General features: G+C 39.8%; 1 protein-coding gene across 13 annotated transcripts in view; it reads left to right on the top strand.

Moving 5' to 3' along the window:
* Positions 1-16,432, top strand: part of Enah (ENAH actin regulator) — a 139,156-nt gene extending 122,724 nt beyond the window's left edge. For 8 of the 13 annotated variants that reach the window (XM_074048862.1, XM_074048870.1, XM_074048866.1 and 5 more), the window contains 7 exons: positions 1-58; positions 894-942; positions 4,638-4,704; positions 7,196-7,258; positions 10,428-10,506; positions 12,912-12,969; positions 13,438-16,432. In XM_074048862.1, the coding sequence (XP_073904963.1) occupies positions 1-58; positions 894-942; positions 4,638-4,704; positions 7,196-7,258; positions 10,428-10,506; positions 12,912-12,969; positions 13,438-13,475 (412 nt within the window). In that variant the 3' untranslated portion in view covers positions 13,476-16,432. The remainder of the gene's footprint in view (positions 59-893; positions 943-4,637; positions 4,705-7,195; positions 7,259-10,427; positions 10,507-12,911; positions 12,970-13,437) is intronic. The other 5 variants (XM_074048867.1, XM_074048872.1, XM_074048868.1 and 2 more) reach the window with 1 other exon arrangement.
* Positions 16,433-18,017: the final 1,585 nt, after the last annotated feature.

Raw genomic sequence — 18,017 nt, forward strand, 5'->3', positions numbered from 1 at the left:
GAGAAGAATTGCTGAAAAGGGATCAACAGTAGAAGCAGAACAGAAAGAAGACAAAAGTGTGAGTGAATAAAGAGAAAAGAGCCTCCTGCACTGTAAAATGGGAAAGTCAGGCACAGCTTACTCAAAAAACCGTGTGCCATATGGGCTGGTGGAGCAGCTCAAGTGGTAGAGCACCTGCGTAGCAAGCAGGAGGTCCTGAGTTTGGCCCCAGTACCAAAAAAGAAAGAAAGAAAATTAAAAGAGAATCATGTCAAAAATTGTTTAATTTAAACTTACATTTATTTACTTTTTATACTAATATTTTTTAATGGCTTATTTTATTTAAGGGTTACTCATGAGATTTTAGGAGCATTCTTAACAAAACAGGCTGAATGTGTGGAGTTAGTTCTGTTCTTGCACCTACCTTTAAATGAGTGTGTGACTTCTTACTAGTTTTTTCATCTCTGAGGAGTTGGCATTAATGTAAGATGAAGGATTTATATGAAGTCCACAGGGTTCATGCTTCACCTGTGGGAGCCCTGTGGATATGGTTGTGCCCTGTGGCAGTCTGACCTTCCTCCTTGGTGGCCTGGCAGAGCCCTCTGCTCGCTCTTGTGGTGTTCAACATATAGTGAAACCATCCTCCCTGCTCCACTTGGCCACCTTTCCTGCCATTCCTCACATCTGCCTCCTGTCTGGCTTCTGAGCACTGTCTAGTGCGGCTCACGTCAGAGAAGGAGCTATGGGGAAATGTGAGAAGGAAGGAGTCTGAGCTGTAATGGAAGGGAGAAAATGCAGGTGAAGAAAAAAGTGAGGAATGGCAGCAAGACAGTGAGGGGCATGGAGAGCAGTGACTGCCTGTGGCAGCGGGTATCCAGCGGGTGCATTTTTACACCTGTGTTTCTGTACATTAGGAAGAATCGGAGCCTGTAACTTCTAAGGCCTCTTCAACAAGTACACCTGGTAAGTCCAAGAGAAATATTTTAACATTTACAAACTTTGTGTAAATGTTAAAACTCCCCAGTTAAAAATTCCTCCTTTTGCATGTTTGGACCAAGTGATAGCTTGGTCACTAAAATGCCAGAGTTCTTTGTTCACATTGAGTGTCTTGTGGTCACAGAGGCCTCTGTTGCTTTCTTCCTGATAACATGAGGTCTGTTAAAATTCAGCAATTTTGCTCATGGCTGTCTTGGGAAAAAATTATTTTTACACATGCGTATTGCCAATGATTTGAGGTTATTTCACTGAAACAAGGAAAGTACAGTGTTGGACAAAGGGACATACTTTTAATCTTAACAGTAAAAATTAAATGAGCATATTAGCACTGCAGTGTGTTTCAGAACATAGGCAAACTGAGAAGGTTGTCATTTTAATTGCTCATTTAGGCGATGCTGATAATTAAGGAACTGAAAGCTTCTAATTTATAAACTGGAATAATCTCTTAAAAACTTTTGAGAGCCTGGGTGCCAGTGGCTCATGTCTGTCATCCTGCCTACTTAGGAGGCAGAGATCAGGAGAATCACAGTTCAAAGCCAGCCTGGGCAAATAGTTCACAAGACCCTATCTAGGAAAATTCCATCACGAAATAGGGCTGGAGGAGTGGCTTAAGCAGTAGAGCACCTGCCTTGCTAGCATGAGGCCCTGAGTTCAAACCGAAGTACTAAACAAAAAAAAAAAAAAGCTTTTGGGAAACATTGCTTAAAATGCTAAAATTTCTGACATTGAGAACTCTTGGATATAGAATATTAGCAAGGTACATTTTCCTGGAGGTATTAAGTATTACATTCAAGAAGGGTTTTTGAGGTCATTAATGTCTACATGTCTGTCATCATGTTTGCTCAGAGACTGAAGTTAGACTTCTCTTTTCTTTTGTATTTGGGGGAGGTGAAATGACATGATAAATGTGATAACATGTTTGTAACCTACATAAGTTTTATCTTTATGAGTCAAAACATTTTTTTTTATTTTTGGTGGCACTGGGGTTTGAACTAAGGGTCTCATGATTGCCAGACAAGCACTCTACCACTTGAGCCACACCTCCAGCTAAAAATTTATTAAATATACTGTTACTGGTATCATAGATGCTTTAGAATCAAATCCTATTTTAGGCCACAGTCTTTAGAAGAATCATAAATTCTCTCCCAGAGAGCAGTATCATGTTCATGCGGATTGACTGTGATTTCAAAGTGTTTTTTAATTCCCTGGCATCATCTATGCGCCCTGTGTTGAGAATTCCTTGTCTGATATATCTCTGCTGATTTCACATATGAAAAACTGAAGCATGAGTTTGGCGTGTGTTCTTGTGTATCCCACATGTAAAGTAGACAATTCATTCAGAATGGCTTTAGGCTTCTTTTCAGTTGTTCCATTCAGTTTTTAAAATTGACATTGTGTGTCATACACTTGACAAGCCAAAAAGATGTGAAAGATAAAGGCCCTGAGCCCAGGACTTCATAGTCCACTACCAAGATGAGGCACACACAGGGGAAAGTTAATCTTTTCCAGCCACATGCTGAGTGCTAGTGTCAGAGAGGGAAGAGGTCACGTGGAATCACCTGGGCCATCTTTGTGAAGAAGAAGAACACATATGGGGAATAGAGTATGTAGTTTTGCAAATGTGTGGAGTTGAAGTTGAATAGGAAGAGACCAGGAAATAGTAAAAAACTATTTTTTGAGGAGTATTGGAAAAATGGGTTGTCAAGTAAGAAGCAAACTTTGAAAGCCTTTATAAAAGTTCAGGAGCTTAGTCTTTACCCTGCAGGTATTGAATTGACATACTGTAGTCAGCTGAAACTGTTGTAGGCACATTGAAATGGTACTTATGGTCATTGTGATGTAGAACTTGGGGGACTGTGTTCAGAGACCTAATTGGGAAGGTCTGCTAGAGCCAGTGGAGACCCCCTGAAGACAGTTCTCAGCCTCTGCCCTTTCTCCTGATGTACACTGGCACCCGTCATTCCCTCTGTTCATTCTCACAGAGTTGGGGGATAGGAGAGGTCTTCCTCAGAAACAGAGGAGCCCTTTTAAGATGAAAAGAGGGTTCTGGGTTGGCTAATTGAGATAGGACCTCAGCCACCTGTTAAACAGATGGTAGCATTCACTGCATCTTACCTGCTTTGGAATTAGTTCCTCATCCCTCCACCTGTCTCTTTTGGTGGCAGTGCCTGATGACTTCTTCCTGTCTAGTACTCTCATCAGGTCTTCCCTCTTTTAACCTGCTTGGGGTGGTGTATTGGATGTGTTTATGATTCTGCCCATCCTGGATGCCTTCTGATTACTTGCATTCTGGATCTTGCCACTATTGTGGGGGTCATTGAGAATGTGTTAGCTGTTAGTATACAAAAGAGGGAATGAGAAAGAGTAATAAAAAAGGAAGGAATTAAGTGATGAGGAGTAAAGCAAGATGACTGTAAGGCTCCTCCCCTAGTTGCTGCATGCAGCAGAAATTAGAACCAGAAGCAGGGATTCCAGGGTGATTTTAGTTTTGAATGTGTGGGTCTTGAAGTGGGCTATAAAGCTTCATACCTGAGAATGTGCAGAAGCCAACTGGGGGCCGCATGCAAACCCAGAGCAAAGTTTCTTAGTTGAAATCATACAGTGAGGTCACAACTCATATATAGACTTGACTTTCATGTGGCTCAAATGTTTTTCCTCCACAACAAGATTCTGTTCATGATTGCATCCCGTCTTGGAATGAAGCAGTCAGATTAGAAAAAGAGCTCAAGAGACTGGAGCCAGCCAGCAAGCCACTACAGAATCTTGTAAAAAGAGTATAGGGTGAGCCAGGCCCCATGGCTCACACCTTTGTTATCCTGGCTACTCAGGAGGTGGAGATCAGGAATATCCTGGTTGGGGGTCAGCCTGGGCAAAATGTTAATGAGACCCTCATCTCAACCAATAAGAAGCTGGTACATGCCTGTCATCCCAGCTACTTGAGAATTATGAAAATAGGAGGATTGATGTTCAGCCACCATGAACATAAACTCAAGATGCTATTCTGGGGGGAAAAAAACTGAAGCAAAAAGGTCTGGGGGTGCTTCCAAATGGTAGAGCACCTGCCTAACAAGCAAAAGACCTTGAGTTCAAACCCTACTACTGCCAAAAAGAAAGAAAAACAGCTTAGGGTGAACTTACATTTCACTGGAGTTGGCTGCTAAATCCCAAGAACTTATTGTTTAAGAATCAAGGACACACAATGAAATTGCAGATTCTGAAATTCATTGTGAGGTGTTTGAATTCAGATGCTGTGTGGAAGCACACAAACACATTCGAGATTACATGGCAGTGGTAAACACTGGCACTGAAAGTAGTTCAGGATAGTAATGCTAGCCTGTTCTAATTCAACCTTTCTAATTCAGATTATCTTCCCTTTATTCTTCTCAGGATTATTAGAGAAACTTCTTACATTTGCTTTATAGAACTATAATATTTAGAGTTGCAGTGTAAGGTGTTTTTTTAAGAAAAGTTGCTGTTTTCCTATTTTAAGGTCTAAAATTGTGTGAATTAGAATCCTTATTCAAATTAATGGTTAAGATTTAAATTTCTTATTTATCTGTTGTACTTCTGCATAGATAGGTGTGATGGTATTTTAATATGTTGTTTTACATGATTCTGGAAATATACAGGGTACTTAATAATACTTGTTCCTATTTTTGAAGAACCAACCAGAAAACCCTGGGACAGAACAAATACAGTGAATGGTAGCAAGTCACCTGTCATCTCCAGGTACGAGTCTCTCTAAGCTTTATATTACATGTGCATCTATCTAAAAAGAAATCAACACATTTTATCCTAGGAAAATTGTAGTCATGAGTTACAACTTACACAGAAGTACGTACAGCACCCCGTAACCTATCACTAGACAACCCCCAAGCCCATTACACTTGTACTAGTGATTGTCCAATAAGTTCTACCCTACATTTATTAGTTAGGTTGTCTGAAATTTTAAGGTAGCTGTACTTATTTTGAAAAGTTCAAATTAAAAGAAAGACTGGCACGACATTACCAGTTGCGTTAGCATTTTACAATCCCATGTTACTTCGTAGTTTGAAAGCAGTCTGTGAGTGCTGCACCATTCTGAATACTTGAGCACATTCCAGAGTCCCCAGGACATCTCCTTACTAACCAAAACACCTTATGCTTCTCACAAAGTGTAACATTGAACGTCCTTCATAGGTTTGTTTATTTGTTCTTTTAACCACAACTTTCGGAAGGAAAATTTTAAACTGAAATTCAACTGGAGATTAAAGACAATAAGAGGAGCAAAATAAAACTTAAAACTTTGAATTTGTACTGTAGAAATGTGCTGTATCTCCGTTGAAACTCCTAATATAATCAGGTTAGAAAGATGGTGCCCAGAAACAAGAACAGTGAGTGAACATTTGTGCAAGTTGCGTGTGAACGCTGTTAAGCAAACTCAAGTGTTCAGAAGTAAGTCAGGCATATTTTATTATCATGACTGAATTTATACCACAGGTCTTGAACATACATGAAACTTTTTCTTGACTTATGAAACAATTTTTAAAAAGGCTCTTTTTCACAGGAAAAAAAAATTTAAGGTATGTACTTACAGACTAAAAAGACTTTTTTACCTTTTTTTCTGAGCCTGTTGGTCTTATTTTTGCCTCATGAAAAGCAAGCTTGATTCTAATTATAGAAATTTAATTTTAAAAATAGCACAAGGGTAGACATCATATTATCAAGGCCTGTTCTGTGCTAGACCACTAAATTTGGATTGGTTTTTGTGTGGTTCTTTGTGCTGGCAGGAAAGATTTGACAATGACACAGTTGTTCTAAGTTCCACAGAGACAGAGACAGGGGCCTCTTGAACGTCCAGGAGCTTTTTGTTTCTCCGTGAATGAGTGAGTGACATACACGAGCTGGGAGAGGAACGCAGCTGGTTTCAGGAGAGCACGTCTGTATTCCTCACATGGAGTGACTGTGCGACTCGGCTCTTCCTTTAGTGGCACATTCTTACTCTGCATCAAGTGCATAGCAGAGAGCAGAACTGTGATGTTCCCTGTGTCCTTTGGAGATGTTAGTTGTGACAGGAAGAATTCTTTCTCCATTCTGCCACCTCCCTACATTCCTACTTCATTGGTAGGAACTCCATAGTGAGCTTGCTGACACTAAGTCTGACTCGATGGCAGAAGTCATATCTGGAAAGGGACTTTGGAGAGGTTCTCCAAATGGAGTATGCTCCTTGACTTGTTCCTTCTCATTTAAGTGAAGGAAAGATATTCTTTGAAAGATTTTTTTTTCAGACTGCTAAGGTAGAAGTTTAATAGTAAGTGCTTAAAAGGTCACCATTTTGAAAAAACTTTTATAGTGAAGAGGTGAATCTTGACAGTTGTGCCAGTTCTGACATCCGAGCATTTCCTGACCACGCATATACCTTTTGATTTGATCCAACTACCGATACATACGTTGTAAAGTTTCACTCAGAGCAATTGTAAACCGTAAAATATGCTTACAAGACTAAGGACTGTGTTGCTGTGCTTCGAAACTGTCTACTCTGTTCCTTCCTAAAGCAAGTATGTTGACCATTTCTTACTTAAGTATGCTGTAGCCTTGCACTCTAGTGAAACTACCCATTTCTCTTTGGGCTATCCATATCAAAATAAATTAGTGGTCAGATTAGTTGACACCCTGAAATATATGTGAAATGCCACACTAAGTTGTGTTTATTAAGTGAAGATGTTAGAGAGGAGAGTAGAGCAAGAATGGGAGGATAAGAACACTTTGAGGCCTGGCTGGAATGTGACACTGGAAAGTTGGTGAATTCTTTCTGTGAGTTTATTAAGAGTTTGCTGATCTTACTCACCAGTGGAGTGAACTCCTTCTGTGCTGGAGTAGCGTGAATCTTGTATACTTGAATGCAGTGATTTCTGTGTCTGCTTTCTGTTACTATTCACTGTAATAGAAGTGTGTTTGGCTATGTTTTGATACTTGATGAGCAGCAGGTAGGTTTACTGTGCCTGCAATAAGGAGCCCACTGTGTAAGGACTTCTTAAAGATTTTCTGTAACTATCAAATACCAAGTATCCTCACACAACTCCAGGTAGTCTCAAATCTCTTCTTTTTTGTTGGGTAAGATAAGTATTTTAAGGGTCGTTCTTGTTTTGTTCACAATATCTAAAAAGCCTATGAATAGTAACATTACGAGAATTGTCTCTGAAGTTGTTTATACACCTTTAAATGGTTTCTCCCTTCATAGACGGGATTCTCCAAGGAAAAATCAGATTGTTTTTGACAACAGGTCCTGTGATTCATTGCACAGGTATCCTCCTGCTGTGGCTTTGTAATTTGAGACTTTTACATACTTGTCCAGGACAGGGCTGAGCTTTTTCTACCTGGATTGGTAATCACCACAAGGAGACACATTTAGGATCAAGGCTTTCAATTTTAGCTTTATTTTTGAACACAAATAAAAACAAAACCCTGCCATCACTTGGTAGTGGGATTAGGATAAATGTAAATGGTAAACATCAGAAAGACTAGAATGGAAACTCATATATTGCCTAGGTTGTTTATAGCTTTAGCATTTTCTTTTAAAAGCTGTTCTCTTCATGATGATGAGACCGAGCTTTTGGGAAAGTGCTAGCTGTTGCTGGAGCACAGGACACATTATAGCCATGGTTGTGGATGTGCCCTGGGGACAGTCATTGTTCCCCAGATGTTTTGTCCTAGATTGCACATCTTTAACCTCCTGAGCAGATGTGTTTCTGCAATGAGCCCTGTTCCACCATGTCTTGAAGTAAGAAACCTCAAGATACGAATCACCGCTGGTGGAATGGCTGAAGCAGTGGAGCGCATGCCTAGCAAGCGTGAGGCTTTGAGTTCAAACCCCAGTACCACCAAAAACAAACAAATAAATAAAAAGATACGAATCACCAAGGGCTAGAGTGGGACTCGGTGGTAAAGCTTGTGCTGAATGAAGGCTCTGGGCTTATCTCTACCAAAAAAGTGTTGTGGGTATGTTTCTTTTAATTAAAAAATTGACGGGACTGGCGGCATGGCCCAAGCAGTAGACTGCCTGCCTCACAATTGCGAAGCCCTGAGTTCAAACCCCAGTACCACCAAAATAATTTTTTGACAATTAAAAAAATCCTCAAATACTTCTCAACTATTCGTAGAATTAATTTGGCAGAAGAACTTAAATATTGTAGTATAGTTATTCTAGAGGCAGCACTCCCTTTATAAAGTAACAAAAACCACTGATAAACCCTCATTTTGTTTTCAATTATGTTGAAAACCCATAGGTTTTTAAATAACTGAAATAAAACTGGGCATGGTGGTTTACCATGGGCTACGTGGGCGACCTGGCAATACCCTATCAGACAGACAGACAGACTGATAGATAGCAAATATATTAATTATTCATGATACTTGATATGTCCATGTTATTCTGAACATCTGTGTTGTAAAATGTATGTTAAGCATTTTGGCCATAAGTAGGCGTTCTGTAGTCAGACTCTGGTCACATTCTTACTTGCTCTAGTGTTTTCATCCATTCATGACCAGAACAGCTGACAAGTTTGTCAGCCAGATAAATCTCCATAAAATGTTTATATTGCAGCAGTGAAATAGGTTTTTTTTCTGCTTTTTTGAGGTAGATTAGCTGTTCTGAACAAAAGATTAAGAAAATTCAAGAACATAGAAAAATAGTATCAAACAATGAGTCTTCTCAGTTTTCTTACCACTTTCACAGTGTCTCTAGAATAACGTTAAAACTTTTTTTTTTTGGTAAAGAAAAGTGGTGATTGCTTCTTTCCTTCAGTATGAAAAGTTCCCCCCTCGAGTTAATTCTTATGATGGTGGTGGTGGTGGTGGTGGTGGTGGTGGTGGTGGTGGTGGTGGAGGATTGCATGCTAGCATGTATTAAATTTTTTAAGAATTGCATGTTTCCACAATTATTTACTATATGACACGATATCTTAATTGTTAAATAAGAATGGGTCTATTAACAATTCAGAAGCAGAATATAACTGTTTGTATGAATTTCAGATGTATTTTATAGGAGAATATACCTAGCTAGTTGTACCAATGAAAGTGAACAATAAAAGAAAAGCAGAGTAAAGACTAATTTAATTCTGGTGAGCAGGAACAGATAGTGTGAGTACATGAAGTTCAGTGTGCCAGCTGTCAAGAATGTTTACTAGACCTGACTGTACCAGGACTTTTGCATCCTGAGGGTCTTGGTGAATCCTGACTGACTACAGAATTAAGTGGCCTCCCCAGCAAAGGCAGTGTGTCCCACAGAGGACAGGAAGTATTCACATGTGCTCTCCTCTCCAGTGCCTAGCTCAGTTCTGACTACTAAGGTTTCCCCAAAGTTCCTATTTTCCTTTGTTCATAAAAGCAGATACCTAGTAAAGGAAAACTGACTTGGTTCATGATGACTTTGTAAGCAGTAATATGTTTCAGTACTAAAGCAAATTAACTCAGTATTTTATCTTCATGAACAACACATATGGGTTTCAATTATTGTATCTTTTATGAATAATTAAATTAGAACTTTAAAAAAGCTACATTATTGACTCTTGGTTTAGATTTCTAATATTGGTACTCTGCAAAATTGAAAATGAGTGATTTGACTCTTGTTTTCAAACTATATTGACTTATAGCCCATAAAAAGTGGTCACCTCCTATACTAAACCAGAAAATAAAGGTTATTCCAGTCAAAACTTCAGGATTGGGGGCTGGAGACATGGCTGAGGAGATAGAGCACCTGCCTACCAAGTGGGAGACTGACTACAGTACCACCAAAAAAAAAAAGAAAGAAAACTCCAGGATTCCACTGAAGATTTTCTCTTATTACCAGAACTGGCATGGAGCCATGGCTGGAACCTTTGTTTTAAAATATGGCTAACCTAACTCTAAGACTTACTTCTCCTGTAAAATGTTTAATAGAAACTAAACTGTTGAACGTGCAATAATCATTGGCAGCTGCTGGCTTTTGACAGTCTGGCATTTACTTTTTTAAAGAAAATAGTTTAGAGAAGACCTGAAACATACCAGTGTTCTTGTTATTTTAATGCTTGAGGTGAAATAAAGTATATACAAAGAAATCATGTTTACTAAAAGGCTTTCTCCTGTAAACCAACGCATAGAATTTGTAAACTGATTTGTGTTACAGTAAGATGTTCAAGCTTTTGTTTTTCCTTCCATTGGCTGCCGGATACTTAGGAGAAAGTGAGATTGTTGTTGGGTCCCGTTTGGCATGCCCATCATCTCGTCCCAGAGAGTGCGGTCTTCTGCTCTACAAGAAGTCTCACCATCTTACCATCTTTTTCTAGTTTATTTATAAGTAACTGAAAATAATGAGTAGAGTGAAAAACAGTTTCTCTTCTAATACTACAATTTCAAGTTAACTTTTTAAAAAATGTATAGAAATCTGGTGTTGGGTCGATTAATTTATAATTACTTATGAAATTTAATTTGTACAGACCCAAATCCACACCCTCATCTCAACCCAGTACCAACGGAGTCCAGACAGAAGGCCTTGACTACGACAGACTGAAACAGGTGGGCGCTCCGTGCAGCACCTAAACCCCTCTCATTTCCTGGGTTTTTTTTTTTCTTTTCCCTTTGGTACTGGGGCTTAAACTCAGGGCCTACATCTTGCCACTCTGCCAGCACGTTTTTGTGAATGGTTTTTTCTAGATAGGATCTCTTGAACAATTTGCCTGGGCTGGCTTCAGACCTTGATCCTCCTGATCTCTGCCTCCCAAGTCACCATCATTGCAGATGTGAGCCACCGGTGCCCAGCTTTGTTTCTCTTTTTTAAAATGCCTCGCACACACATCTGGCATGCTTCCTGGAGCTGTGTGTTAAGATGTTTTATATAGACTAAATAGTAGCATTTGTGCCATGTTACTCTTTTCATATCATCATTTCTGGTTCAGAAAGCTCACAGAAGGTCCAGCATGGTACAGGATAAGTTTAAATGTGAGCAGCTGTGAGAAGGAAACAATGGCAAAAACAGACCTAGAGCCCTACTCTCAGGAAATTCTAAAGGGATGTAGACTCTCAGATGCTCTGCTTTCTCAGAAATGGCAAAAGCTTTGGCCTCCAGCACAGTTGCGCTTCAAGGAATTCATACGAGACAACTAGTGCAAACCACCATAGAAGCATGCCAGCATGTGGTGGGCTTAGAGGCTCTGCAGCCATCAGGGAACACTTCTGTGTTAGGGAGACAGGTAGCAAAGCAGGTTGTGCAGTTGTCTTAATTTTGTAAGAGAAAAGATACTGTTCATATTTTGGATACATATGTATTGTATTTAATACATACATTCTCAAGAAAAAGTAATGGGCAATAAAATGTCTTACTTCTTCTGGGCCCCATAGCTCCTATAACACCAGCTACTCAGGAGGTAGAGATCAGGAGAATCACAGCTGAGGCCAGCCCAGACTAAAAGTTATTGGGACCCCATTTCAATCAACAAGCCCAGTGTAGTGGCATGTTTCTGTGATCCCTCTACACAGGAGGCATGAGTAGGAGGGCTGCAATTCAAGGCTGGCTCTGGACAAAAATAAATAACTAAAGCAAAGAGAAAATGATGGGAGTGTGGCTCAAGTGGTAGAGCACTTGCCTTGCAAGCATGAGGCCTTGAGTTCAAATCCCAGTACTGCCAGAAAACCCAAAAACTTAGAAAAGGTGAAATAATTTTTACTATAAGGCTAATATTTATACAGCAAAGCTATACGAAAAGTTACTGGGTTTTGTAATTTAAAAAGGAAGCGTGTATGGTCACAGATAACCAAGTTTTGAGCCTCAATTCCCTCAGCAGTAAGACAAAGGAATTAAACAGACTGACAGTCTTCACCTCTTTGTAGTCATGAAAAGATTTTTCTTTAATGAACCTTAAAAGAGCCATTCGATTTTTCCTGAGATGAACATTTGAAAGTCACATAATTTAAGACATCCTTCCAAAGCTAGCTGTTCTTTTCACTCATTAGCATGTGTCACTGTCACAGCCCTTTGAGCTTGGAATGCATAACTCACGAAGGAGATCCAGTGTGTCACTGTCAAATGGAAGCAGAATGTGAGCTACGTAGATTTTTACTGTTTTTCTAGTGGCCGCATTGAACAAATAAACAGGTGACATTAATATTTTATTTAACCTAATGTATTAAAAATAAAATGATTTTGATACACAGTCTACAATTCTAAAGAATTACTTCACATTATTTTTTTCTGCCTGACAGCACGCTCGCCTCATTTCAAGAGCTCAGCAGCCATGAGCGGTGCTGCTCACTGTATTAGTGTGGATCCAATAGGGCCATCTCCTTGTCCCCTCCCAGAGGAATGGTGGATGTCTTCAATTACAGTTTAAGTGAGAGGACTGGGGAGAGTCCTAAGAAATCCCCCACTTCAAACCAGGTGACACATTTGCTGACAGCTGGCTGTCTAGTGACATCTCCCTCCTTGAAACTCCTCTGCGTTCTCGAACAGCTGCCAGAGGACTGAGCTACAAAAGTGGAGCCATATCTTTCTAGAAACTGTCCAAATCCCATCTCTCACAGGAGATACTTGGTTTTAGACAGCATTCTATTTCACATCTTGCTGGCTAGAATTAGACAAAAATTTAGACGAAATTTACCCAAGCCAGTCTTGTAAGAAATAGAATTGAAGCTGGGTGTGGTGGATCACCTCTGTAATCCTAGCTACTCAGGAGGCAGAGGTCAGGAGGATTGCGTTTTGAAGCCAGCCTAGGCAAGTTATTTTCGAGGCCCTATCAAAGAAGAAGAAAAAAAACCTTCACGAAAAAGGGCTGTGGAGTGCCTCAAGTTGTAGGCCCTGAGTTCAAACCTCAGCACGCAAAAGAGAGAGAGAGAGAAATAGAATTTGACTCTGGGAACAAAACTGAGCATCGTATTTCATAATGTCTGAAGATTTTGTTTTCTGATGCTTTTCTCTGTTATTTTAGGACATCTTAGATGAGATGAGGAAAGAGTTAACGAAGCTAAAAGAAGAACTCATTGATGGTAAGTATGGGCACAGTGCTGCCCTCAAGCCGCACCAAGCAACCACTCCCCTTCAAGCCTTCTCCTGGGGTCCTGCCCTCGCTTTGCTGAGGACTAAAGGAGGAGCTTTCCCCTCAGAATGAAAACTAGTTGTAAAAATAGGAATACACAGTCCCCAAGTACTGAGTGTTGTCTGTTAGTCCATGGAAAACCAGACAGGCAGATTTTTCTCTAAGATCCTGTACTCAGTCACCCCACTGGGCCCTCCCTTATTTTTGAACTCACAGAATCAGCATTCTTATTTTATATGCAGAGGGAGAAAATAAATAAATACGTACATGTTTAAGAATTACCATCTTTGTTACATTAAAACAAAGATCTGTACAATGAGAGATTTATAACTGACTTTGAAAGCAACTTTTGTTTCTTAAGAACTCGTCACTCCTATATCACTTTATAACTTTGGATACTTTTTCTTCCCTATCATAGCAATCAGGCAGGAACTGAGCAAGTCAAATACTGCATAGAGAAGCAAACTAAAGAGAGATAGGACTTTAATCTGGAGAAAAACAAAAATTCCTACAAACAACTGTCAGCAACAACCCCCTACAATTTTGTGAGCTGTAAGAAGAAAATGGAGACAGACAGGAGGGAAAACAGACGTCCTCTGAAAGCCTGCAGACATTATGACTGGCAATCAGCTGCTTCCCTCAGTTTGCTGATTTTTTCTGACCTTTACCACAGGATGGAAGAGAAGTTGTGTATAAGTCTCCTGTAACATTTATGCAGAAAATACCAAACCCATCAGGCAAGATCACCGTGCATTGAGATATTTTCGTGTTAAAATAAAACCACACATTTTCCCACAACCCATTACTAAAATAAAGAGGAGAAAGGCTGTGCAGTTTTTCTTTCAGAAGGTGCTGTGGAAGAACTTAGCAGTTCTGCTATTGTATTGTAAATGCTTCTCTCAGGTTTGTCTTCCTATCGTATTTGATATTCCATGAATAACGGAGATAAGACCATAAGATACGGAACAGGTGGAGTTAGTTGTGTGTGCTCTCAAAGGGTAATGTTCGTAGAGTGTCCAAAAATGACTGGTCTGCTTGAGGAATTTTAGAATGATAGGAAGTATCTCGAGTTAGCCTTCATGCAGTTTTGTAGTTTAAACTTAAATTCATCCAGAATTTAAAGATTTAGATGCCTTCCTAAATTATACAATGCTTTACCAAATCTATGACTCCTCTGTAACAAACCAGTGGTCAAAAGAAAAAAAGCGTGTTGTAGATTTACTGTAGGTTTTCAGTCTTTTTAGATTTATGCATGTGGGTGTTTTTATAATGTAATTACAGTCACCACACAGCTAGCTTTTTAATTGCCGACAGTGATGCATGTCATACTAACATGTCGTGCCTTTCAAGGCCTAGTCCCAGGGAAAACGTTTTTTAGAGAATTGGGCAGTGGGAGGAAGGGAAGGAATAACTTTTTTATTTAAAGTTAGCTTCTGCACTATCTTTTTTTTCTCAATTATCTGCATGAATAATAAGAAACATTTTGTGAGTTTAATTGGTAAATATGTTAACACGACCAAGTACTTAATGTTTTACGCCATGTCTTCAGCTGTTTATATTTAACCAGTAATTTCCATGGTCTGAAGCATGACTCTCAGCTTCACATGAATCACATCTTACTGTGGAACTCAAAAGTTAGGCCACTGAACTTGGCAGTTGTTATTACCTGGGTCCCTACAGGTGCTCAGGTGTGTGTCCCTGAGTGCGGAGCTGCCTTGAACTTAGGGTGAGAACAATGGTGGCAGCAGTCAGTCACAGACATCACCAGACAGGGAAGCCCGGGGGGAGCTCTGCAGTCCTTTATAAACAAGTGAACCTAGGTGGTGGGAAGGAGTGGCAAGGCTGCCACCCTGGGGCTGTATGCACGTGCTGTGTTGTGTGTGATCCCCTCCCTTTGCTTTGTAACTGGTGAGATTAAAGGGGGAGAAATCCTGTGTGTTGTAATGGTAACTTTTGGGAAATAGGAAATGAGAAATTCTCAAGCTGTCCATCTTGATTTATGCTTGGGTTGTTATGTGCCATAATTGCTTTGAGATCTTTGGTTATTAGAACTTCTAGAATTTTGAAGAGAGAATCCACTCCATCTGCTTTGTTGATTTCTCACATCTCAGTCCTAAGATACAGCTTGTTGGCAGTAGTTTCCTAAATACTGCAGGTGCCGCCATCACCACTATGGAGAAGTTGAGCGAAGGAATCTCTCTTCCTTTGTAAAATAGTTTCTGTTTCTGTAGAAACTTCATCTTCAGATTAAACTGTGATGGATGAGCTATCATAATTCAAGTATGCAGTTCTTTTTTCTATCAGTAGTCCTTGTCATACAGTAGTAGTAAAGACATTGAAAAGATGCAGCAAGCCTATGCGTCCCTTTCCTCCCCATGGACGGAGGCGTTTCCATCCTGACCGTACTTTCGGTTATGCAGATACGTGGGTAATGTAAATGTTGATGCTCCCTGTGAATCTGGCAGAAACCACTTTTGATTTTACTGGGTAAGTTAAATGTAGTCTATAGTAGCTACAGTACTGGGTACAAATGGTTCAAAGTAAGATAAAAGTGGGGCTGCAGGGGTGGCTCAACTGGTAAAGTGCCTGCCTAGCAAGTGCGAGGCCCTGAGTTCAAACCCAAGTACTGCCCCCACCAAGAAAAGAAAGGTCAAAGTAAGACAAAAAACTAAAAAAAAACAAAAAAAACCTAAATCTTAAAAAACTGGTTTATGCACTAAACATTTTGTGCCTTGGTCTAACATTAACATGATGTCTGTAAAAATGACAAAAAAAGAATCAGTGTTGAGTCATGCTATAGTTTCCATCATTTTGCATTATCCAGACTGCAACATGTGTTCCTTCCAGGAAGCCTGATGGAATTACCCTGCACATTTTCTGTCATGCGTGACAGTCATTGTTAGAGATTTCAGTAATTAAAACCAGAAACAAACTTAACATTACTTTCTTTTATCAAGACCATGTCCCTTGGAATCCCATGATTACATTGGCTTTTGTGCTCTTGTGTGTTGATGTCTTCAGCTGAGTACAGTTTAGTTATCCTTTTAACTGCAGGAAGGCACTGCTCTCCTCAACACTGTGATCTGACCTGTGACAACTCTGTATCATACACTCTGTAAATGGCTAGCAAGTCAATTGCAAACAAACTGAATGTACAAATCTTAGCGCTGGTGCTGAAATCTCTTCAGAATGGTCATCATGGCCTAAATGTTTGTTTAAAAATTTGCAAGCCTCAAGTGTCAATCAAAACTGAAGGTGAAACGCTGATGAATGTGGAACTCTTCCTGCTTCCGGTGTGCTGCCTTCTGGGTTTTTCAGTTCTTTGCTGTTTTTATCATTAACTGTTTCATTTAAATTTCTTACGCGCTAACTTCATTTGTGCGATTGAAATAAAATTGCAATATATACATGTTGCTGGTTTGTGACACTAGATGATCTTCTGAAATAACTTAGTACTTCTAAAATAAGTAACACTGGGTGTAAACAAAGCACCTGTGACACCCCCAGGCTCCACTGCTCACAGGTTACACATGACGCCACTGTACTTTAAAGATTCTGTAAAGCCACACGTGCTAAACGCTGCATCCAAAGGGAATGTGTGGTAACAGATCCACTCTCTATTTTGAAATACCTGTTGGGCTTTCCGTGTGTGTTGTACTTTTTCTCAGCACAGCTTGACACTGTGTCCCTGCTTTTATGGTAAAGATTATTGATCTTACTCCATTTTTGTTCTACAACGTGGTCATGTATACTTCAGATCATTTACTCTGTTGCATTTTTTTCTTTATATAGTTTGCAAAGTAAAGGACACTGTGTGATAATTTATTTTAAACATAGTAAAACCCTGTGTCAGTCATGTTTATATGTGGATGGCTGATTTCTTAGAAATGGCTCCTGTATGTAAGCGCGCAGTACTTTTATGTATTACAAAGTATCAATTTTGAGTTCCATTTAAAAGTTTCTAATTTCTAATCAGTCATTAGAAATACAACAATCTTGTATGTTTTTCTTTTAGCAGACCCCAACTTCCCCTTTCCCCCTCCATTGTCTTCCTCACCTCTATGAGCCGTATGTTCCTGTCACGCATCTGTAGTCTTTTAACACCAGCCAACTTTTCTCTCTGCCCTGACTTAGGTTTGCTCATGAATTAGAATGTTTGCAGACAGAAGTCACTTCTTATTCAAAATTCATTAAGCTGCAGGTGCCAACCTTTAAAACTGTGTCTCCAAGTCTTATTCCCCTGGAGAATTGGCCTTCCTAGAGCACAGCTTACAAGGACAGCTGCAGAGCTCTGGAGTTCCTTCCTGTGGCCATTTAACTCCATTAGCCTGTCACTCCTGAAGTTCTGCGGTTGTAAGCATAAAAAGGATGTAGTACAAAGCTCCTAATTCCCTCACCCGGCCATAAAACCCACCCACTCCCAAGCTCCAGACCTGCTCCACACAGCACCATTTTTAGTGGATGAACTAATGTATCTGCCCAAAGCTCCAAATAAGAAAAGGCCCTAGGAGTATACAAGTTACTGTTCAATACAGCCTCTCGCTGAAAGCCATTTGAGGTTTATAAGTTACTTTTTGAAAAGGATATGTTTGCAAGGAATCTGAGTGAACAGAGTTGTAGGCACCTTTGACCATGTGAAAACATGGGGAATATTCACTTGAACATGAATGTATTTCACTGACAAGCTAAGCCTCACCCTCAGGGAACGCTGGGTGAGGCAGGCTTCCCAACATCCAAATTGACTGTGGTTTGTTCCCTTTTATGTTAACTCTAAATTTTAAAAAAATAAAAGAAAAAAGCTTTAGATATCAACAGATATCTACAAGATGTCTGGGTTTTTTTTTTTTTTTTCAGTGCTGGGGTTTGAACTCAGGGCCTACACCTTGAGCCACTCCAGCCCTTTTTTTGTGATGGTTTTTTTCAGGATAGGGTCTCATGAATTATTTTTCCAGGCTGGCTTCAGACCATGATCCTCCTGATCTCTGCCTCCTGAATAGC

The sequence above is a fragment of the Castor canadensis genome, chromosome 11, assembly GCF_047511655.1.
Source record: "Castor canadensis chromosome 11, mCasCan1.hap1v2, whole genome shotgun sequence".
NCBI lineage: Eukaryota > Metazoa > Chordata > Mammalia > Rodentia > Castoridae > Castor > Castor canadensis.